General features: G+C 41.3%; 1 protein-coding gene across 2 annotated transcripts in view; it reads left to right on the forward strand.

Annotated features, from left to right (window-relative positions):
• Nucleotides 1–9,065: 9,065 nt before the first annotated feature.
• CRYL1 (crystallin lambda 1) overlaps nt 9,066–24,833 on the forward strand; it is a 134,519-nt gene continuing 118,751 nt past the window's right edge. For both annotated transcript variants that reach the window (XM_032403386.1, XM_032403387.1), the window contains exon 1: nt 9,066–9,188. In XM_032403386.1, coding sequence (XP_032259277.1) covers nt 9,148–9,188 — 41 coding nt within the window. In that variant the 5' untranslated portion in view covers nt 9,066–9,147. The remainder of the gene's footprint in view (nt 9,189–24,833) is intronic.

Consider the following 24,833-nt stretch of genomic DNA (forward strand, 5'->3'; position numbering starts at 1 on the left):
GGCCAACTTGGTAGCCTTCCTACACCAAACATGGGTCAGCCATTTCTCCAAGCAGTCCTGGTTCCTTGTAGTGAAGAATGTAGAGATCAAGATTGGGGCATCAGGGTTTCAGGCCAGATTTGTGATACTGGGTGGTACTGATCTTAGAGAGAACTTCAGAGAACCAAGCTGGAAAACACCTTCATTCAGTCATTCACTCATCTATCTATCTATCTATCTATCTATCTATCTATGTATCTATCTATCTATGTATCTATCTATCTATCTATCTATCTATCTATCATCTATCTATCCATCCATCCAACTATCTAAGATCATAGCATTCCTCTTTAAATTCTTTTCTTTTTTATAATTTGTAAAAAGATTTTATTTACTTATTTGTCAGAGAGAGAGAGAGAGAGAATGAGCCAAGCAGGAAGAGCGGCAGGCAGAGGGAGAAGCAGGCTCCCTGCTCCTTAGCCTGATTTGGAACTCCATCCCAGGACCCTGGGATCATGACCTGAGCCGAAGGCAGACGCTTAACTGACTGAGCCACTCAGGCGTCCCTCCTTTTTAAATTCTTTGTTTCTATGATTATACCTTATTTTCTCTTATGGTGAAATCTTCATGCCAAAACAAAATCAACATATATATTTGATTTATCCAAACAAAAAAAAGCTAAAAATAGCAATATATTGGTATGAAAAATAAAACCACCAAATGAAATTCAAGTTGTTGGGTTTTTTTTTGTAGTTCTTTTTATCCTTAGAATATGTCTCAGTAAGTATGGTCTCTTGAGTCACTTGTAATTCCTATTTTGTATGGTTACATAAGAACCAGTTTCAGTTTAAAGTGCTGACATTTAAAGAGCTATGAGTTCTTAAAAGCTAGCAACTTTTAACTTCTTGCCATTTCTTGCTGGTAATACTGAGCTAGTAAAGGAGTATAGAAATTAATCCTAACTGACTTTATGAAATGAGTGGAAAACACAAGGATTTCAGCCTCTGAAGTCTGTGCCAAGTTCAATGTAGCCACCATCTGGCCATTTTCAATGGCTGAATACTTGGCTAGATGTGCAAGATTTCTAATAAGGAAGTTTTGGCTGTACAAACCCATTCTGCCTAATAGTATTTAATTTCTAGTAGTATTAGAATCTACATGTTTTCATGTGCTTAATTCTATTTTAACTTTATCCAGTTTTTTCTCTAGTACTTGTGTCTCATACTACACAAATTCAACTTGCAAAGAGTTGAATTTCAGAAATATCAAGATCAATTTCAATTAAGTTAATTAAAAGAAAGGAGAACATATCAGATATTACACATTTAAACTTTAGCCAGGACTTTAATGTGAAAACCTCTCTCTGAATGCACATGGATTTCAGACTACCTGGATTCCATTAGAATCAATTCATAATCACCAGCTTTTAACATTTAGAGAAGCCCAAAGTCTAGTCTGGAAACAAGAAACCACATTAGATATTGCAACAGAGAATTTAATATGGAGAATTAGTTCAATAGTTCTTGGAGGACTGAAAAGCAGTCAGAGAACACTGAGGTAACACAGTAATATTAGGACATGGTTATGCTCCTAGGACCGGCAATGCAGGAAGATTTTGGGAACTAGAAGCTCAGAGGAGAGGCCCAGTGGAACTGAGGCTTAAACCCTTTGGGAAGTGGTCATGCCTCTGATGGGGATGAGAGGCAGTGTCTAGGAGGGCCAAAAAAGCTGGAGATGGAAACAATAGGGGTCACTGATGCCATTGCTAGGATCAGGAAGCAAATATTCTCTCCTCCTTCTGCCTTCCATTTTTTCTCTACTGCCCCAGTTGGTAGAATTTCACAGGAAGCCAGCTTCAGCATCACAAAACAGAATATAGAAGGGTGGATTTGGGGTGGAGAAACAATTGTTTAATAATAGGGTTTGGAGCAGATAGACAATAGCTAATGACCACGGGTACAATCCAAATACACCCTTCTACACACACTTGAATTTCTTTGCCACAATAGCAAAGACTCCGCTTTCTCCTGAGAAGATGCAATTTTCTCTCCCACAGAGCTGCTCTTACTCCCTGCACAAAGGGTAGACAGAACAAGTGCTAACAGTCATCTTATCCATCTCAGGGCAACACATTCAGTATCCGTGTGTAATTCAGTCTAAGCTCACCTGAATCTTCTGTAGCCAAAATTATAAAGGTAAGCACTACCAACAATCCTTACGTAAAGTAACAGGGGAAAAGGAAGAGGGGAAAGAAATTAGCATACACACACATATACAGATAAAATTAAGAAAAAAAATTACATGGTCTTCATTTCTGTTACTGGTCAGAAAAATATAATATCTATTACTTCCTTTCCAAGTACTTGTCACAAATTCACCTTTGTACTGCATCTCAGCTGATCAAAGTTTTGTGCGGTGTGGTTTTTTTTTTCCCCTAGGTGGGGTGGGAGTGGGGTGAATCAAACATTTCTTCTTTTTTTTTTTTTAAGATTTTATTTATTTGACAGAGAGAGACACAGCGAGAGAGGGAACACAAGCAGGGGGAGTGGGAGGGGGAGAAGCAGGCTCCCCGCGGAGCAGGGAGACCGATGCGGGGCTCGATCCCAGGACTCTGGGATCATGACCTGAGCTGAAGGCAGACGCTTAGCAACTGAGTCACCCAGGTGCCCCCAAACATTTATTCTTGAAAGATACAAAGCATCCAAAATCCTACCTTAAAAAAATCAATTTCATTAAGGTGTAACATATATAACATAATGCACTCACTTAAGTGTATATTTCAGTGAGTTTTTTAAAAAAGATTTTATTTGTTTAAGAGAGAGAGAGAATGGGAGGGGGGAAGGGCAGAGGGAGAAGCAGACGCCGTGCTGAGCAGGGAGCCCTCCAGGGGACTTGATCCCAGGACCCTGGGATCATGACCTGAGCCAAAGGCATATGCTTAACCAACTGAGCCACCCAGGCACCCTATTTCAGTGGGTTTTGATAATATGTATACCTGTGGGACCACTGTCCTAATCAAGATACAGAATACTTCTATCAACCCCTAATTTCCCTTGTGCCCCAACTGAGGCAATCCCCTCCAATCTCCAGGACAAGAAGTATCTTCTATACTTATGATCAGTCTTTTCTGGAGTCATATATAAATTGAATCATATGGGGTGCCTGGGTGGCTCAGTTAGTTAAGCGTTAGACTCTTGATTTCAGCTCAGGTCATGATCTCAGGGTTGTGAGACTGAGCCCCGAACTAGGCTCCATGCTGGGCCTGCTTAAGATTCTCTCTCTCCCTCTACCCCTTCCCCGCTGCCAGTGCATGCACAAACAAAAAAAACCTTGAATCATAGATATACTCTTCTGCATCTGACTTCTTTTGCTCAATATAATGTTATTGGGAGTCATTCATGTTGTTGAATGCATAAGTAGTTTGTTCTTTTTTATTGCTGAGTAGTATTACATTTTATGAATATATCAAAATTTGTTATTCTATCCCCCATTTAAGTTGTTTCTAGGTTTTGGCTATTATGAATAAGGCTACTAAGAATACATTTATATACATCTCTGTGTGGACCCTTTTTATTTTCCTTGAGTAATACCTAGGAGTGGGATTGCTGAGTAGTGTGGTAAATGTATGTTTAACGTCACAAGAAATTTCCAGATTGTTTTCCAAACTGGTTGTTCCTTTTTGCATTCCTACCAGCAATCTATGAGAATTCCATTGTTCCACATCCTTGCCAATCTAAGTATTTTCAGTGTTTTTGATGTCAGGCATTTTAATGGGTGTGTAGTGGTATCTCATTGTGGCTTTAATTTAAATTCCCCTGATGACTAATGATGTTTAACATATTTTCACTGCTTATTAACTATTAAATATATCTTCCTTAGTGAACTCTCTCTTCAAATCTTTTGCCCACTTTTTAATTGGGTTGTTTCTATTTATTTATTCATTTATTTATTTCATTTAAAACAAAACACAAACTCTACCATGACAAGTCCCCAGATGAGCTGGTCCCTGCCTGGTTCTCTGATACTATTTTTTACCTCTGCCCACTGTGCTACAGCTCTGTTGGCCTTCTGTTTGTTTCTCACACCTGGCAAGCTCACTGCTGATCTTTATGTTACCGAATCTTTCTCATCAATTAGTCTGCAGCTAAAAAAACCATATTCTCAGAGAAGACTTCTGTTCAACTTAAAGCAGCACCTCTACAGCCTCCTTCTGGATAGTCACTACCCCCTTATCTCTTTCTAGTTACTCAACAGAGACTACCAAGCTCTGAAATTATCTTATCCATTTACTTATTTCTTGCTGACTTCCAAATATACACTCCATGAGAGCAGGATCTTGTCAATCTAATCCTTCTCACCTAGCAAAGTGACTGGCATTGGGTGGGGGCACAATGCAAGTATTTATTGGCTGAATGAATGAAGTCAAACTCTCACTATTTGCAGACGACATGATACTCTATGTAGAAAACCCAAAAGACTCCACCAAAAAAATTGCTAGAACTAATACATGAATTCAGCAAAGTCACACAATATAAAATCAATGTACAGAAATCTGTTCCATTTCTATACACCAATAACAAAAGAGCAGAAAAAGAAATAAAAATTGATCGCATTTGCAATTGCACCAAATACAATAAGATACCTAGGAATAAACCTAACCAAAATGGTGAAAGACCTGTACTCTGAAAACTATCAAACACTGATGAAAGAAACTGAAGAAGATACAAAGAAATGGAAAGATATTCCATGCTCATGAATTGGAAGAACAAATATTGTTAAAATATCTATACTACCCAAAGCAATCTATACATTTAATGCAATCCCTATCAAAATACCAACAGCATTTTTTACAGAACAAGAACAAACAATCCCAAAATTTATACGGAAGCACAAAGGACTTCGAATAGCCAAAGCAATCCTGAGAAAGAAAAACAAAACTAGAGGCATCATGATTCTGGATTTCAAGCTATATTACAAAGCTGTAATCATCATGACAGTATGGTCCTGGGACAGAAACAGACACATAGATCAATGGAACAGAATAGAGAACCCAGAAATGGACCCTCAACTCTATGGTCAACTAATCTTCGACAAAGCAGGAAAGAATGTCCAATGGAAAAAAGACAGTTTCTTCAACAAATGGTGTTTGGAAAATTGGACAGCCACATGAAGAATGAAACTGGACTACTTTCTTTCACCATACACAAAAATAAATTCAAAATGGATGAAATACCTAAATGTGAGACAGGAAACCATCAAAATCCTAGAGGAGAACACAGGCAGTGAACTCTCAGACCTCAGCCATAGCAACTTCTTCCTAGACACATCTCCAAAGGCAAGGGAAACAAAAGCAAAAATGAACTATTCGGACTTCATCAAGATACAAACCTCTGCACAGAAAAGGAAACAATCAACAGAACTAAAAAGCAGCCTACAGAATGGAAGAAGATATTTGCAAATGACATAACTGATAAAGGGTTAGTATCTAAAATCTATAAAGAATTTATCAAACTCAACACCCAAAAAACAAATAATCCAGTTAAACAATGGACAGAAGACATGAATAGACACTTTTCTAAAGAAGAACATACAAATGGCTAACAGGGGTGCCTGGGTGGCTCCGTTGGTTAAGCGACTGCCTTCGGCTCAGGTCATGATCCTGGATCCCCGGGATCGAGTACTGCATGGGCTCCCTGCTCAGCAAGGAGTCTGCTTCTCCCTCTCACCCTCCCCACCTCTCATGCACGTGCTCTCTCTCTCTCAAATAAATAAATAAATCTTAAAAAAAAAACCAAATGGCTAACAGACGCATGAAAAGATGCTCAACATCACTCGGCATCAGGGAAATACAAATCAAAACCTATCAATAAGATATCGTCTCACACCTTCAGAATGCCTAAAATTAACAACACAAGAAACAACAGATGTCGTCAAGGATGTGGAGAAAGGGGAACCCTCTTGCACTGTTGGTGGGAATGCAAGCTGGTACAGCCACTCTAGATAACGGTATGGAGGTTCCTCAAGAAGTTTAAAATAGAACTACCCTATGACCCAGCAATTACACTACTGGGTATTTACGCAAAGGATACAAAAATGCAGATTTGAAGGGGTACATGCACCCTGATGTTTATAGCAGCACCATCAACAATAGCCAAACTATGGAGAGAGCCCAAATGTCCATTGACCGATGAATGGATAAAGAAGATATATATATCTTCTGTATATATATACAATGGAATATTTCTCAGTCATCAAAAAGAGAGAGAGAGAAACAAACCATAAAGAAACTCTTAACTCCAGGGAACAAACTGAGGGTTGATGGAGGGAGGAGGGTGAGGGATGGGCTGGAGGGGTGATGGGTATTAAAGAGGGCACTTGTGATGAGCACTGGGTGTTGTATGTAAGTGATGAATCACTGAATTCTACTCCTGAAACCAATATTGCACTGTATGTTAACTAACTAGAATTTAAATAAAAATTTGAAAAAAAATGAATCTTTTGGCCATTTAAAAAGTTGTGATAATGTATACACAACATAAAACTTGTCACTGTTTTAAAAAATTAAATTTAAAAGCTATTTTAAAAATTATTATTGAGTTTGAGAACTCTTTATATATTTTGTAAACAAAACCTGTAATAGATACCTAATTTGAAAATATTCCCCCCCCCCCAGTTTGTGGCTTATCTTTTCATTTTCTTGATATTGTCTTGAAAAAGCATTAAGTTCTTAAGTTTGATGAGGTCTAATTTACCAACTTTTTATTTGCCTGTTAAACTTTTTGTGGCACATCTAAGAAATCTCTCCCTAACTCAGCATCACAAAGTTTTCTCCTATGTTTTCTTTTAGATGTTTTGTGGTTTTAGGTTTCACATGGGTGCATTTGGATGTTAGTATTTTTATATATGGTAAGGGGCTATTGTTATCATTACTTATGCATATCCAATTGTTCCAGCACCATTTGTTGAAAAGACTATCCTTTGCCCTTGAATTGCCTTTATACCTTTGTTGAAAATCAGTAGACTGTGTATATTTATGGATGGGATCACAATCTGAGACTCCCTCTTGTCTAATATCTGAGGCCAACTTTCCCCATAATTGGGGGGGAGGTGTTCTGCTTGTTTAAGGCAGGACTGTAAGTCTGATTTCTGTTACTCCCTCTTGGCCAGAAGCAGAAGCCCTCTGTACCATAATCTTTAAAACTGTTTTTTATTGATAGATATTCATCATGTTTTCAATGTCTATTTTAACATTATGTTAAGATTCTACATATTTTAATATTTTTCTATTCTATTTTATTTGCTGAAATAAACCATTTTGTCTATCTTCATGTCCACTTGTATTTCTATACAACAGATCTCTAGGACTGGAATTGCAAAGCCAAAGTACATACCTTTTAAATTTTGGTATGTCAAGAACTGTAAGGGGCCTGAGATTTTCACCTTATTACAAACTAATGAGTTAGCTTGCCACAGTTTTGTGGAAGCTGACAGAAGATATGAGACTCCTGGATTAGAGATAAAAGACCCTACTACTCACAGCAAAAGCAATAGCCAGAGTTTCAGCATATTTGCACCTGCTCTTGGAGCCCCAATTCCCACAGGGTTACACTGAGGGCCAGACGACCCAGCTTTTGCAAGGCCAAGGGACCAGCACTTGTTGAGCATAGAGCCGATGCTGTAGTCAGCAGCAAACAAGCCAGTCCCCTCCCACCCCAGGAGGGAGCAGTTACAAGGTACTCACTCTGCAGGAGGCTTGATCTATTTAGCTGCCTGGGTGCATAGCTACAGAAACAGGTTAGCATCAGGTGGGGATGTCTTGCAGTCTGCTATACTCAGCAAGAAAGTTCAGGAATGCTGAGGGCTCATGGCTGACTGCTCTCCCAACAGCATTTTTCTCCAGAAAGGCTGTGCCAATATAAGCCTGCCTTCAACTGTGTATTAAAGGGTTGCAGGTCTGAAACACTTCATTGCCAATATGGATATTTTATCAGTCTTTGTAATTTTAGCCTATTTGGTGGGTGAAAGATGAGTTATCTATTTTGTGTTACTTTTCATTTATCCTCTCTTAAGTGAGTTGAGCACCTTGTTCCATGTGTTTATTGAAACTTTGTGAAATTGTTCTTTAAAGCCTACCCCTCCCTCTGACAATCCTCTTTCCATGTTCTGACTGGGGAAAACAAAGGAAGAGCTCCATTTGTCATCTGAGTAGGTCAATGTTGCGCATGTTTTCAGTTTGAGTACTTTCTGGTCCTCTTGAATTGGATGACTGTGGTATTTTCCTTCCCAGCTTGTGCTGTGTGGACACAAACTGTCATGAGACGTATGATGCTCTTTCCTCTTGGTCTGTTTGTTTGTTCCCGGACATTTCCTTTCTGTCATACATAAACCGTCTCTGCCTCTTGAAGGAGGAAGTACATACAGCTCAAATAACTCCCATTCCTCACGGTGCCCTTAGCATAGTATAGTGGGATCAAACACGTCTTCCAGTTTCACAGATAAATACATTTGGAGCTTTCCTTTCCTGCTTTCCCAAAGTTCCTGGGTCTCAGTTCTCATCTGTGGAGAAAGGCAGCGAGGATCTTTCTAGAAACGAATTATGAGTGTAAACTCAGCAATAACCACCCTCACTATAAAGGCCTGAACGGGGTATGTATTGAAGAGGTGGTAATATTTTCAAAGAGGAAATTCTACTGCAAGTTTCTTTGAGGTCCTTTAGCGGTCAAGCCTTGTGCCAGCCTGGAGGTGCCCCCTCCTATGTACACTGATTTTAGGGTGTACAGTTGGAAACTAAAATATGAAAAAATGAATTGCCGAAGTCCGAAGGGTTGGGTCTTCGCGCTTTCCATCCAGCGTTTCCCCCGCAGCGGGTCCTCCAGCCGGCCAGCCCCGCCTGCTCCCCTTTGCTCCGGGTCTGCGCCTGGGTGTCCGGGTGGAGGCTCCGCCTGCCACGCACCCAATGGGGACCGAGGCGGCGGGCCCGCCCCCCCCGGCCCTCCAGTAGCCTATCCGGCCCGCGCGCCCGCCCCGGGCTCGGGTGCCAAGCCAATGGGCGCGGGTCACGCCCCTCCAGGCGCGGGGATCTGGCGCAGCGCGCGGCGCCCGAGAGCCCTGTCGCGCACAGCTCTTCGCACTTGCGGTACGGCTCCCGGGCCATCTAGGCGTCTGGCCATGGCGTCCCCAGCGACCGGCGAGGTGGTGATCATTGGCAGGTAAACGGCCCCGACCCACCAACCCGCCGCGTTCTTGCCACGGCGCTGGAGGAGACCCGGTCCCGCGGTACTCCAGAGCGTGGGGCCCGTGCGTCGCCGCCTCGGCTTGGGAGTCCAGGTCGCTGTCAGTTCCAGAGGTGGAACCGGCAGGGTGGAATGCCAGCCTCCAACCTTCGAGGGTTCAGTGCGTCCTTGCACCTCTCTGTGAAAGGGGCCAGGCCTGTAGGAGCGCCCAGTAGCGGCGTGGCTTTGCAGGTTGAAGCACAGTGTAGAGTGCGGTTTTGTTTCACTTCGTGCTGACTTAACCCGCAAGGTGGTGCGCGCCTGGGTGACTCAGTCGGTTAAGCGTCTGCTTTCGGCTCAGGTCACGATCCTAGGATCCTGGGATCGAGCCCCACATCGGGCTCCCTGCTCAGCGGGAAGCCTGCTTCTCCCTCTCCCACTCCTCCCAGCTCCTGCTCTCTCTCGCTATCTCTGTCTCTTTTTCTCTCAAGTAAATAAATAAAATCTAAAAAAAAAAAAAAAAAAAAGCTGACAGTGCAGGCTGCGGTGGAAATGCGGTTTGTGGAATTAGTTAAGTGATGCCAGGCCTACCGGCAAATACAAATAGACGTCCTAGGCGTTGGGTGAAATTAAGTCTGGCAAAGATTGTGCAGAACTGTATTCTTTTTTTTTTTTTTTAAGTTTTTTTTATTTATTCATTCGAGACACAGAGATACAGAGAGAATATGAGCAGGGGGGAGAAGCAGAGGGAGGGGGAGAAGCAGGCCCCCCGCTGAGCAGGGAGCCGGATGTGGGGCTCGATCCCAGGACCCTGGGATCATGACCTGAGCCGAAGGCAGACGCTTAACCATCTGAGCCACGCAGGCGCCCCAGCAGAACTGTATTCTTAACTCTTCCCGCTTTATGGATGAGAAAACTGAGATTAAGCAGTTTGCCCCTGGTCACAGTCAGTAAGTGGCCGAGATGCTACCCCAGTAACGAGGATCCGTTGCGCATCCTGGCCAGGCTGCCTGCAGGGCGTGAGGATGTGTGTGTTCTTGTCCCCAGGGGTGTCTCCGGGCGGCAACAGGTGCCTGGAGGACACACGGGGGCAGTCCTAATTCCTGATTCGTGGAGAAAGCGCCGTTTCCAGAGGGGAACGCTGGAGCTCAGAGTTTGCTAGGGTGTGTCGGTTTCACAGCCTAAATTTCATCCAAATTTTTCTGGTTTGTGCCCCCACCTGGTCTTTTAAAACTTCTGCTATTTTTCATTAAAAAAAAAAAAAAAAAAGCATTTATGCGTACCTTTGCATTGATAGGCTATCAGCAATCTATAGACATGTTAATGCTTGCTATTTATAGTTAGAAGCACCTTTTTGGGGGTGGCTTTGTGTCTCTTTATGCCACTGAGGTGTTGGCCGATCTGCCCTGCCCCCCAGCGACAATTCCAGTGTGAGGATTTTTCTTTTAGAACCTACTGAAAGAAGGAATCAGGGCGCTTTTGTCAGCTTCCTTTTGGTCACAGAACAGTGCAATTAACTGAGCCTTTGACCTTTACAGGCATGTGGATGTGTGTGGCTGCCTGGTGAAGGAATATAAAAATATATTTTAAAAAGTGTACTTTGTGTTGGGCACAGTGACTATGCTTGACTTGCATTTTAGTTGTCCAGGGTCAAGGGCTAGAGTTTTGTGTATCTCACGCCATGTGTTGGAGCATTATTCTGCTTTCACCTAATAAATGTTAAATGAAGTTTGGAATTGACTGTGCCTATCTGGCCCTGGTTCTTTCATGAGGAGTACAGTCTTTCAAGAAGGAGCTGGGATTAGTGAGTCAGTTGATTTCTGCTTCCCTTGAGGGAGGTTGATAAGGAATTAGATGAGGGCTGGCAAACTTTAATGACCACAGGAATTGGCACAGGAGAGAAAGCCCTTCCTGTCTATCCCATACCCTCAGCACCTCAGAAAACACGCATCTCTGCCTCTGGAGTAGTGCTGCTTTCCTTCCTTTCATTCCTCTCCCTTTCCTCTATCTTCTCCCCTCTCCCCTTACTCACTTTTCCTCTCCCTTCCTCCCCCTTCCTCCCCCTTCCCCTTTCTCTCTATCTCTCTGCTCTCTCTCTTCTGGCCCCATGGGTGATTCCAAGGAACATCCATTTACAAGATGGGGCTGGGGAGTGTAAATTAACTCCCTAAAACCTGGTTGAGTTTCATTCTTGGATTTCAAAAGACCAAATATATATATATTTCGATTTCAGGGACATATTGGGCCATTGTTTTTCCATCTTTTCCTAATAATTACCAGATTCCTTCTTAAAAGTACTTGCTAGAAATACAGTCTCTATTTAATTCTTTTCCATTGATTTTTTTTCCATTGATTTTTTTTCATAAAGGATACTCTTTTTTTTTTTTTTTAAGATTTTATTTATTTGAGAGAGAGAAAACGAGCAGGGTGAGCGGCAGGCTCCCTGCTGAGCAAGGAACCCTAAACGGGGATCAGTCCCAGGACCCTGAGATCATGACCTGAGCCAAAGGCAGCCTTTTAACCTACTGAGCCACCCAGGTGCCCCCATAAAGGACACTCTTCACATGGCCACTTAGCTTTCCTGTGAGCATCCAGGGCAAGTCCCTTCAGAATGGTGGGCTTGATAGAATAGGAGTGGGTTTTTGAAGAATTAAGAAAGAAGAGAAAAGCCTCTCGGATTGAGGGCTGTGGGAACATAAAGAAAGGGAAAATATGGTAATGACAACTTCAAAAAATGGGAGTAAAAGTGGGTTTCCTGAAGGCATTTGAGTGGTGTAGTTGAGTGTGATGTTCTCAAGCTTTCATATCTGTTAGCCCTAGAAGTCTGCAGGGGAACTTACCTTTATATAATACTGTGTTTCTGAATAACTAAAATATGAATTCTATATTCACATACATACTGCATTGTGTTTGCCCAAATTTTAGGCCTTGAGCTTGTTTTAAAATAGGAAACAATCTGGGGGAGAAGGCCAACATTGCCATGTTCCTGGGGCCTCAAGTGCGCTTTTTCTCCTGTGCCTCTTTTTTCACCGAGCATACTTCTTTAGGACTGAGCTCAGGGGGCTATCTCCTTGGGGAAAAGTTCTGATTCCAGGGCCTTCCCCTTAGGGTAGAAACTATCATTACCGGCTGTGTATCCATTGTGCCTGGTCCTAGTAGACAGATGTTTGAGCTTTTATAACAGAGATTGCCTTCTTTTTTTTTTTTTTTACCTGATATGCAGTGTGAAGGGCTTGTTAGGATGTTGGTTCCCCCCGCTTTTTTTTTTAATTGAGGTAAAATTGGTATATAACATTATATAAGTTTCAGGTGTACAACATTATAATTTGGTATTTGTATACACTGCAAAATGATTACCATAAATCTAGTTACCATTCGTCACCATACAACTGAGCCCCTTTCCCAATTTTGCCCATCTGAATCCCCCTCCCCTCTGGTAACCACTAGTCTGTTCTCTATATCTATGAGTTCAGATTAGTTTAGTTTAGTTTGTTTTGTTTTTTAGATTCCACTATAAGTGAAATCATATGGTATTTGTCTTTGTCCAGCATGTTTCACTTGGTATAATACCTTCAAGGTCTGTCCATGTTGTCACAAATAGCAAGATCTTCCTTTTTATGGCTGAGTAGTATTCCATTGTGTGTGTGTGTGTGTGTGTGTGTGTATACTATGTTTTCTTTATTGATTTATTCATAGGTGGACACTTAGGTTGTTTTCATATCTTGGCTATTGTAAGTAATGCTTCAATGAACATAGGTGTGTATATATCTTTTTAAATTAGTGTTTTTTGTATTCTTTGGGTAAATAACCAAACGTTGAAATAGTTGGATTGTGTGATATTTCTATTTTTAATTTTTTGAGTAATCTCCATGCAGTTGTCCAGAGTGGCTGCTTCAATTTATATTCCCACCAGCAGTGCAACATGGGTTCCCTTTTCTCCACATCCTTGCCATTTGACAGAGAGAGAGACACAGCAAGACAGGGAACACAAGCAGGAGGAGTGGGAGAGGGAGACCAGGCTTCCCGCTGAGCAGGGAGCTGGACGTGGGGCTCGATCCCAGGACCCTGGGATCATGACCTGAGCCGAAGGCAGACGCTTAACGACTGAGCCACCTAGGCGCCCCAACACTTGATGTTTCTTGAGTTTTTGATTTTAGCCATTCTGACAGGTGTGAGGTGATATCTCATTGTGGTTTTAATTTGCATTTCCCTGATTGTAATATTGAACATCTCCTCATGTGTCTTTTGGCCATTTGTATGTTTTCTTTGGAAAATGTATATTTAGATCCTCTGCTCATTTTTAATTGAGTGGTTTTTTGTTATTGAGTTGTAGACCTTTATATATATTGGATATTAACCCCTTATTGTATATATCATTTGTAAGTATCTTCTGGCATTGGTATGTGTCTTGTCATTTTCTTGATGGTTTCCTTTGCTGTGCAGAATCTTTTTAGTTTGATGTAGTCCCACTTGTTTCTTTTTGCTTTTGTTTCCCTTGCCTTTGGCTTCAGCTCCAAAAAAAGACATCGCTAAGAAAAATGTCAGGGAGCTTACCACCTATGTTTTCTTCTAGGAATTTTATAGTTTCAGGTCTTAAATTCAAGTCTTTAATTCATTTTGAGATAATATTTGTGTGTGTATGAGATAGTGGTCCATTTTCATTCTTTGCATGTGGCTATCCATTTTTCCCAACACTACTGAAGAGACTGTCCTTTCCCAATTGTATATTCTTGCCTCCATTGTCGTAAATTAATTGATCAGATATGTATGGTTGATTTCTGGACTCTGTTCTGTTGACCTGCGTGTCTGTTTTTTTTTTTTTTTTTTCCCAATACTGTAGTGTTTTGATTACTGTAGCTTTGTACCATAGGTTGAAACCAGGGAGCATAATACCTCTGGCTTCATTCTTCTTTCTCAATATGTTAAAAAAAAAAAAAAGAAGAAGAAGATAGCAGGAGGGGAAGAATGAAGGGGGGGGAATCGGAGGGGGAGACAAACCATGAGAGACTATGGACTCTGAAAAACAAACTGAGGGTTCTAGAGGAGAGGGGGGTGGGAGGATGGGTTAGCCTGGTGATGGGTATTAAAGAGGGCACGTACTGAATGGAGCACTGGGTGTTATACGCAAACAATGAATCATGGAACGGTACATCAAAAACTAATGATGTAATGTATGGTGATGAACATAACATAAAAAAAAAGAACCCTTTAGCTTTTTAGATTTATTTGTTATAGTTCTATGAAAAACGCCATTGGGATTTTGATAGGATTGCCTTGGATCTGTAGATTGTTTTGGGTAGTGGGGACATTTTTACAGTGTTAATTCTTTAAATCTATGAGCATGGACTATCTTTCCATTCATGTGTGTATTCTTTAATTTCTTTCATCAATGCCTTAAAGTTCTATTAAAGTGTATTAAAGTGTACAGGTCGTTCACCACCTTGGTTAAATTTATTCCTAGGTATTTTATTCTTTTTGTTGCAGTTGTAAATGGGATTTAAAAAAAACCCTTCTCTTCTGATAGTTATTAGTGTGTAGATGCAACAGATTTCTGTATATTGATTTTGTATCCTGCAATTTTACTGAATTCATTTATTCTAACACTTTTTTAATGGAATCTTTAGGGTTTCCTAAGTACGGTATCCTGTCATCTGCAAATAATGAGTTTTACTTCTTCTTTTCCAGTTTGGAGGCCTTTTACTTCTTTTTCTTGCCTAATTGCTCTGGCTAAGACTTCCAATGCTATGCTGAATAAAGGTAGTGAGAGTGAGTAATCATCTTGATCTTACTCAAGATCTTGTTCAATTATCCTGCCTATTCCTGATCTTAGAGGAAAGTTTTCAGCTTTTCACAGATGAGTTGATGTCAGTTGTGCATTTGTCATAGTTGGTCTTTATTATATCAAGGTATGTATCCTCTATACTTTGTTGAGAGTTTTCATCATAAATGGATGTTGCATTTTGTCAGATGCTTTTTCTGCATCTGTTGAGATGATCATATGATTTTTGTCCTTCATTTTGTTAATGTGGTGTAACACGCTGATTGATTTGTGAATATTGAACCATTCTTGCATCCCTGGAATAATCCCACTTGATCATGATGTATGATCCTTTTAATGTATTGTTTAATTTGGTTTGCTAATATTTTGTTGAGGATTTTTGCATCTTTGTTCATCAGGGATATTGGCCTATAATTTTCTTAATTTCTCTCTCTCTCCCCCTTTTCTTCTTTTTTTGTAGTGTCCTTGTCTGGTTTTGGTATCAGGGTAATGCTGGCCTTGTAAAGTGAGTTTGGAAGCATTTCCTCCTCTACAATTTTTTGGAAGAGCTTGAGAAGGATAGGTATTAAATCTTGTTTGAATATTTGGTAGAATTCATCAGTGGACAGTTTGGGCCTAGACTTTGATTTGTTGGGAGGTTTTTAATGACTGATTCAATCTCCTTGCTAGTAATCAGTTTATTCAGATTTTCTGTTTCTTCATGATTTAGTCTTGGAGGATTGTTTCTAGGAATTTATCCATCTCTTCTAGGTTGTCTAATTTGTTGGCATATAATTGTCTTAGTGGTCTTTTATGATCCTTCATATTTCTGTGGTATCAGTTGTAACTATTCTTCTTTCATTTCTGATTTTATTTATTTGAAGAACCCCTGTCCCCCATTTTTGGTGAGTTTGGTTAAGGTTTGTCAATTTTATCTTTTCAAAGAACAAGCTCTTAGTTTCATTGATCTTTTCTACTGTCTTTTTAGTCTCTGTTTTGTTTATTTCTGCTCTGGTCTTTATTTCCTTCTTTCTACTAATTTTGTAGAGTAGTCTGTTCTTCTTTTTCTAGTTCCTTTAGGTGTAGAGTTAGATTGTGTAGTTGAGATTTTTCTTGTTTCTTGAGGTAGGTATGTATCACTATAAACTTCCCTCTTAAAACTGCTTTTGCTGCATTCTGTAGATTTTGGACTGTTGTATTTCACTTTGAATTTGTCTCCATGTATTGTTTTCTTATTTCTCCTTTGATTTATTCTTGACCCATTGGTTGTTCGGTAGCATGTTGTGTTATCTTCACATATTTGTGATTTTTCCCATTGTCTTTCTATATTGACTTTTTGGTTTTATACCATTATTGTTGGAAAAGGTGCTTGATATGATTTTAATGTTCTTAAATTGATTGAGACTTGTTTTGTGGACTAACATATGATCTATTCTGAATTATCCATGTGCACTAGAGAAGAATATGTATTCTACTGATTTTGGATGGGATATTCTGTACATATCTGTGAGTTCATCTGGTATAAAGTGTTTTGTTTTGTTTTGTTTTTTTAAGTAAGCTTCATGCCCAGCATGGAGCCCAATGTGGGGCTTGAACTCACGACCCTGAGATCAAACCTGAGGTGCTTAACTGACTGAGCCAGCCAGGTGCCCCCGGTATAAAGTATTTTTTAAGGCTGATGTTTCCTTATCAATTTTCTTATTTTTAAATTTATTTTTAATTAATTGATTAAAGAACAGCAACATGTTTAGATTTAATTTCTTTTCATGAGAGAGCTACATTTTTTTTGAGTATAGTTGACACACAATGTTACATTAGTTTCAGGTGTGCAACTTAGTGATTTGACCAGTTTATACATAATGCTATGTTCACCACAAGTAGAGTTACCATCTGTGCCATTACTTCATTATTACAATATCACTGACTGTATTCGTTATGCTTTGCTTTTTATTCCTGTGACTTATTCATTCCATAACTGGAAGCCTCTATCTCCCTCTCCCCATCACCCATTTTGCCTCCCTGCCCCCAGGAACCATCAGTTTGTTCTCTGTATGTATAGCTTTGATTCTGCTTTTTGTTTATTCATTTTTTAAGGTTCCATTTATGAGTGGAATCATATGATATTTGTCTTCCTCAGTCTGACTTATTTCACTTAGCATAATAACCCTGTAGGTCCATGCATGTTGTCTCAAATGGCACGATCTCATGCATTTTTTTTTTTTTAAGATTTTTTTTTTATTTATTTGTGAGAGAGAGAATGAGAGACAGAGAGCATGAGAGGGAGGAGGGTCAGAGGGAGAAGCAGACTCCCTGCTGAGCAGGGAGCCTGATGTGGGACTCGATCCTGGGACTCCAGGATCATGACCTGAGCCGAAGGCAGTCGCTTAACCAACGGAGCCACCCAGGCGCCCCACGATCTCATGCATTTTTATGGCTGTGTAATATTCCTCTGTGTGTGTGTGTGTGTGTGTGTGTGTGTGTGTGTGTGTATACTCCCATTTTCCTTATCCGTTTATCTGTTGATGGACACTTAGGTTGCTTCCATGTCTTGGCTATTGTAAATAATGCTGCAATAAACATAGGGATGCATGTATCTTTATGAGTTAGTGTTTTCCCTGGGTAAATACCCAATAGTGGAATTACTGATTTTTTGTTTGGATAATTTATCCATTGATGTAAGTGGGATGTTAAAGCCTCCTGCTATTATTGTATTAGTGCTGTCATTTTCTCCTTTTAGTTCTGTTAATATTTGCTTTATGTATTTAGGTGCTTCTATGTTGGGTGCATAAATATTTACAAATGTTATATCCTCTTGTTGGGTCGACCCCTTTATCATTATGTAATGCCCTTCTTTGTCTCTTATTACAGTATTTGTTTTAAAGTCTCTTTTGTCTGATATAAGTATAGCTACCCAGCTTTGGGTTCTGTTTGCATGAAATATCTTTTCTTTCCATCCCTTCACTTTCATTCTGTGTGTGTCCTTACATCTGAAGTGAGTCTGTTGTAGACAGCATATAGATGGGTCTTATCTTTTTATCTGTTCAGCCACTCTTTTTTTTTTTTTAAAGATTTTATTTATTTGACAGAGACACAGCGAGAGAGGGAACACAAGCAGGAGGAGTGGGAGGGGGAGAAGCAGGCTTCCCGCTGAGCAGGGAGCCTGATGCGGGGCTCAATCCCAGGACCCTGGGATCATGACCTGAGCCGAAGGCAGACGCTTAACGACTGAGCCACCCAGGCGCCCCTCAGCCAATCTTTTGGTTGGAGAACTTAGTTCATTTATGTTGAAAGTAATTATTGATAGGTAATCATAATAGCCTGCCTTTCAGGCTGAAGCTCTAGAACAAGAAAATAGGCCTTTTCACATGTGTTTCCATCTTTTGCACAGTGCCCTGGGAGTGGTAGCCTGCCAGGGAGTGTCTCTCTGATTGTTTTAGACCATGGGGCCCAGAAACACAATCCCCTCTGGCCACCCGAGCCAGGGGCGTCTCCTGGGTGGGCTGTGTATGCCTGCTGGCAAGGGCAGGGCAGGCCGAGGCAGCATCCTGTGGAGGTGGGGGCAGGGCACTCCCACCTGAGATAGTAGGCGGGGGCGGGGTGTTAAAAACTGGTGCTTGCCGAAGCTGGCACCACCGAGGCAGAGGGAGAGCACAGAAATGGCACCCACTAGTGCCTCTGTTTTCACAGAGTCCCAACAAGTTCCTGCCTTTCCTCAGATGCTTTAAAACTAATAGGTCAGTCCCCTTTGCATATGCCAGGTGCCTTTCCAACTACTGCTTTTGTGCTGGGTCCCAGGGTCTGTGGGTCTGTGCACGAGCCCTTTAAGAGTGGATTTTTCGTTCCACATAGCCCTCTGGTTCTCCTGGAAGTAAGCCCGTTGGTTTTTGAGGCCAAACCCTTGGCGGGGGGGAGCTTTTTCTCTAGTATAGTTCTGTAGGGTTGGGGTGCCTGATGTGGGGGCACAGATCCCTTGGTCCTTGGGAACAAGGTCTGTATTATGATGAGGCTGTGGGTCCCCATGTCTTGGGTTGGGTTTCTTATGAGACTGTGTCTCTGCTTCTCCTATCCCACTCGATGTGGCCCTTTTATCTTTTGTTGTGGAGGAGCTGTTCAGCTGGCTTTTGGGTCCTTTTCAGAGGAAATTGTTTGATGTGTAGCTTAGATTTGTGTTCCTGGGAAGAGGCAAGTTCAGGATCCTTGTAAGTTGCCGTCTTGAACCCTGTCTGGTAGAATGTTATTTTATTTCAAGTAATGCATCCCTTAAGCTAGTCTTAATATTTTAATTCCAGAATTTTACTTTGGGGCGACTTATGTACATTGTTTGTAAGAAACTTTCTGAGGCATGAATTTTTTTTGGAGTGCTACCCAGGTGCCCCTTCACCTGCAGTAGTTTTCTGAAGTACTAATTCAGATTTATGAATTTAGAAGCTTTAACGCATATCAGAATTGTTAGAATGGTAGGGACCCATTACATGGTCCCCAGGTATCTAGGGGTTCAGAAAAAGTTAATAGGATGTCAGCGGCTCTAAGGGCAGGAAGCTAATTGTATTTGGGCCCAAGGTAAAGTCGTGCTGGGCACAAGAAAGCTGACAGAACTTTCATTCTGGCGCTGTGCGGTCTGATCTTTGTACCTGGTTATATTAGTCTGCGCCGTAGACTCCCCCTGCCTGTCCTTGCTCACTTTTTCTCTCCCCTCTGCTTCTTTTTCTTGCACATTGCTGCCAGCCCCAGCATCATAATCTTTCAACTCCAGTGCCCATTACTGACTTATAGTTCCCACATTTTAGGTCCAGTTTTCAGGAGAGGAAGTCTGCTGGGCTTGTCTCCTCTGTGCAAGCCAGGCTGCAGGTATAGCAGGTGCTGGTAAGCCAGCTGATGGTCGCTTTGGGTCAGATGCCGTGTCGTGTCCAGTCATGAATGACTGGGTGTGTGTGAGGGGGGAGCGATGCCAGCAGCTTCCCAGCACTTGGCTTTTTGCTCTTGGTCCCTCCTCTAGAGGACTACGGGCGATACAGGCTTTGAAACTATTGTAACAAGAAGAAATCGGCTTTGTCTTTAATGCCTGTTGTATGGAATATAACTAATTTCTCCCCAAATTTTTATAAAAATTCTCAAATACACAGAAGAGTAGAAATTATGGAAAAAAGAATACCCACATATCCACTTTGCTATTCAATAATTGTTAAAAATTTGCTCTCTTTGCTTTATCTGTATATAATTTATTTAATGCTGAATGTTACAGGGTTAGTTTTTACTTTTTTGCTAATATAAATTCTACTGTAAATGAGTGTCTGTGTGTTGCCCATATTAACCTAGCCTAAGATCAATTCGGGAAGTAAAATTCCCAGGTAAATGTTAGAAATACTTAACTTTGATACAGGCTGTGAGACTGCCCCCAGCGACTTTGCACCTCTTTTATTCCCCACAATGGTTTGTAAGTGCCCGTTTGCCCATAACTTCACCAACACTAAGCATTGTCCGTTTTTTTAATCTCTGTCTTTTGGATATATATTTTATTTGCTATTATTAGACTAAAGCAGTAGAGTATATTTTCAAGTTAGTTTGTTCACATACTTTATAGCAGTTTACCCCCTCTTGTGTTTGGTGTATTCATCTTTTATTTCTGGGTTTATAGGAGTTTATGTATATTTAATGTTATAAATATTTCTTTTTGGACACTTGTCTTATGTTGATTTTTTGGTCATTAACAAAGTTAGTAAGATCAGTTAATTTATTTGGCAATCAGTATTCAAACATAAGGACCGTGGTGGCTTGCATTATTGTAGAAATGTCTTTGGTAGAAAGGTTGAAAACTACTGCTCTAGAGTGAATGCCGCCCCACCCCCAAGTGCATTTGTAGATGAAGGACTACAGCTCTCTTGGACACGAGACTGACTTCTGTATGATCACAGCAGAGTTGCAGAGTTGGGGTGGAACTAGGTGTCCTGACACCAAAAAAACAACTAAGATAAATGATTGAATTATGATCCCCGATGATTCTTTAAGTCATTGCTGCCTGTTAGAAATGTAATGTGAACCACCAGTGCTAGTCACATATGTAATTATATTTTGTAGTAATTACAATTTAAAAAAGGTGAAATTAGGGTTGCCTGGGTGGCTCAGTAGGCTAAGTGTCTGCCTTCAGCTTAGGTCATGATCCCGGGGTCCTGGGATGGAGCCCCACATCAGGTTCACTGCTCCACAGGGAGTCTGCTTCTCCCTCTGACCTTCCCCCACTCATGCGCTCTCTCTCTTCTCTCAAATAAATAAATAAAATCTTTTAAAAAAAAAAGGTGAAATTAATTTCAGTATGTTTAAGTGTTATTATTTCAACAAGTAATTGATGTAAAATATTACTTTTGAAAGAGTCTACATTCTTTTTTTGGGGGCATAGCCTTTAAAACCCAGTGTGTTTTTCACACTTGCAGTACATCTCACTTCACACTAGGCACTTTGCAAGTGCCAGCTAGTGCCGTGTGGCTGTGATGTGGCTGCCCCACCGCACAGTGCAGGCTTAGGCAATGATGTAACCTTGGTCAGTCGAGAAAGCCTCTCTGCAGAAAGCTTCCTTCTCCCCCTTTGTTGTGCCTCTCCCTGCAGTGAAGGCTCATTTGGGAGGCACTTACACTCACGTATTTTGAAAGTCAAGTGGTGGGAGGAGGTTTACTTAATGAGGTGAATCTATTGTGTTCTCCTTTGTGGAAAGTCTTTTCTGTAAAAGCAGCGACAGTACTTGGGCTTTTATAAAAAGGCCAGCTGACGCCTCTCACCCTTCAACCTTGTATGGCCTGTGAGCCTTACCCGTGCCTGGCACTTAAGGTCCTTTCCTTTTGTGCCCATCCTCTCCGTTTCATTGTGTGCTGGACACAGGATGTGGGCTGGGCGGGGGGGGAGGCTTACTGATGGAGGGGTCTGCTGCTAAGGCTGCCTTGGAGGCCCCGTGGAGCTCTCACCCCTGACAGGCTCCCTGGCCTGATCAGCATGTGGGTGAAAGCTTTTCCATGGATCGAGGAGATGAGTCATTCTGGAGGGGTGTGGTAGTTTCTGAAGCCACAAAATGGAAAGGAAAAGAAGTCTCTTTCGGAAAAATATTTTTATGAATTATACATACAGCAGAGTGCAGAAGTCCTACGTACACAGTTTGATGATTATCACAGGGCGGACACACACTGTCAACCCTGCTGTGAAAGTACCCATTCTAGAGTCAGGCTGTATGTACGATGGGCTCCTTTCATGGTTGAGTCAATCACCATGTATGTCAAACATTATGATACTGGCAGTGGGGAGAAAAACATTTAGAGTCAATGACTGGTCGTTTGGGATGACCTGCATGAATGTTAGTGGCCTTTTAACTTACTGGCTTGCAGCTCTGGAGTGTGTGTGGGGAGGGTAGTGGGCGTTTGAGGAAGAGAAGTCTTCAGGCAGGGCTATCTCTTTCAAACTCTGGCTTGTGGTCTATGGGGTTTTTTCCCTCAGAGCCTAGAACAGCTTTGTCAATAGAACTTTCTGCAAAGAGGGAAATGTTCTATATATGTCCTTGCTATGCCCTTGCTGTCCAAGTTGGTGGCCACTATCACATGTGGCTATTGAATACTTGAGACATGTCTAGTACTATTGATGATTTTTAAAATTTATTAATTAATTTAAATAGCAGCATGTGGCTAGAGTCTACCATATTGGACAGTACAGGTCTAGAGCATTGAGAGTTTAATAAAAAATTTATATATGTAAATTTTACATTAACTGTAAAATATTTTAATATTGCAGAAGAATATGGAGTAAAACATTTTATATAATCTTGTTCCCTCTCCTGAAATTGAGTAGAAGTATTTTAGTTGTTTTCACTCCATTTTTCCAACAAATGGCTTCACATAAGATACCTTGTAACAAGATAGTAGCCCATCTCAATAACCCCTTGTATGTATCAGAGGCTTAGCTCAAGTGAGCATTGTGTGAAGGCTTTGAAGCTTGGATAGCACTTCTGTGGCATTAACAGGATTTTCAGGTCAATAGGAGGGAGGCATGCCAAGCTCTTCCCTTCAGTTGCTTGGGCCCAAGCCTGATGGAAGGGGGGGGGGGGCGTTGTAACTGTGTGGAGTGCTTTCTGTACTCAGAGCCTGAATGATAGATTAGCTGAATTAGGAAAGGTAGGGGGAGGAGAGATGGAGTGGGGATAATACTTCTTGGAGCCCCATCCTTTGACTGCTATTCTAGCCACCCCCCTTCCCCAAAGTAGCACGTAGTTACTATAATGAAATGACACCACATCTGAGACAAGCCTGTCCTGCTGAATGTTCTGTCTACTTGCAAGCTAATAATTTAGCTTGTTAATATTTCCTGAATGCTGGCAGAGGATATGAGACTCATGGGTCAGAGACAGAATTTTCTTAGTCGTAGCAGGGCAGGCAGCATGAGCATCCTATTAGCATTTATTCCTTTTGCCCTGAGTCCCATGGAGGAGATGTAGAGGTTCCAGGTGGATACCTGCAGATTCACTGTGTTCCAGGACAGGAACATTGAGCTTGGGGAAACTACTGTTTTTATAGTAAGAGGTAAGCAAGCTTGCTCTTTATCCTCGAGGGATGTATTTCTGCAAATTAACTCTGACAAATGATCTGGCTGAAGAACAGCCAGCAAGACATGTGAGTGCTCATGGAAAAGTGCCTCCCACCACTCAATGCCTGGCTTTGTCCACACACCCTTTTCGGCCCCTCTGAAGTGGGGAATATGTTGCTGATATCTGGATCACATTTTGAGAAGCTTCCAATTTAGGGGAACCCTAGAGAATGTTGATTTGTGTTTGAATTGTATGAAGAGTACCAAGGGCAATTTGTGGATCAGATGCAATTCACTTTTAATATTCCAAGTGGCATTGGAAAAATCTCAAGATTGAGAGAAAAGTAGATCACCTAATCACCTACCCAATATTTGATGCCAGGTGATCACCTACCTCTGTTCTGATACCTCCAATTCCAAGGATTTTCCACCTGCTTGATTACTGGGGCTGCCTTTTCCTGAGTAACATCAAGCCTCAGGACTACCCAAGCAGTGGAAGTAGGTGCAGGAGCCTCAGGCCAAAGTGCTGTGTTGTCTGCGGGGAATCATGCTCTATAGCATGTAAACACGGTTATTTCTCCCAGCCTCATAAGTATCCCCTCTTGACCTCGTATCTCCTTCGAGTAACTGCCACATTTTTCTTCAGACCTCAATAAAATTGTCTATATTCTGTCTCTACTTCCTTTCTTCCCATTCATATACTTTATATTATGGAAAAGTTCCAAATCATATTAAAGTTGTGAGAATAGTGTGTGGTTTAGTAGTGTTAAAGTACATTTACATTGTGCAACTAATCTCCAGAACTTTTTCTCTTGCAAAACTGAAACTCTGTCCCCATTAAATAACACGTCCCCAGTGCTCCCTTCCCCCAACCCCTGGTAACCACCATTCTATTCTCTGTCTCTATGGATTTGACTATTCTAAGTACCTCATACAAGTGGAATCACACAGTATTTGTCTTTTGGTAACTGAGTTAATTTTATTTTGCATTATGTCTTCCACCTTGATCCATGTTGTAGCATGTGTCCAGAATTTCCTTCCTTTTAAGTCTGAATAATTTAGTGGTCATTTTTAAAATCATAAGATGATGAACACAGATAGCTATTCTTTGCATCCAGAGTTGGATAACTCAGCAGGCTCGGTAAGTTCTCACTGGCCCCACCATTAGTTCTGCCCTTGTGGAGCATCATCAAATATATCTGTTAGCCTATGGGTCCCCTAAGGGGAAACTGGTATACCCTTTTGAATGGGTGAGCTTGGAATGTAACGAAACAGCACTGGAGTTTGGAATTGGAGACAAGTTTAAGTGGATTTTGTTGCCTATTAGC

The sequence above is a fragment of the Phoca vitulina genome, unplaced genomic scaffold, assembly GCF_004348235.1.
Source record: "Phoca vitulina isolate PV1807 unplaced genomic scaffold, GSC_HSeal_1.0 scaffold5, whole genome shotgun sequence".
Taxonomy (NCBI): Eukaryota; Metazoa; Chordata; class Mammalia; order Carnivora; family Phocidae; genus Phoca; species Phoca vitulina.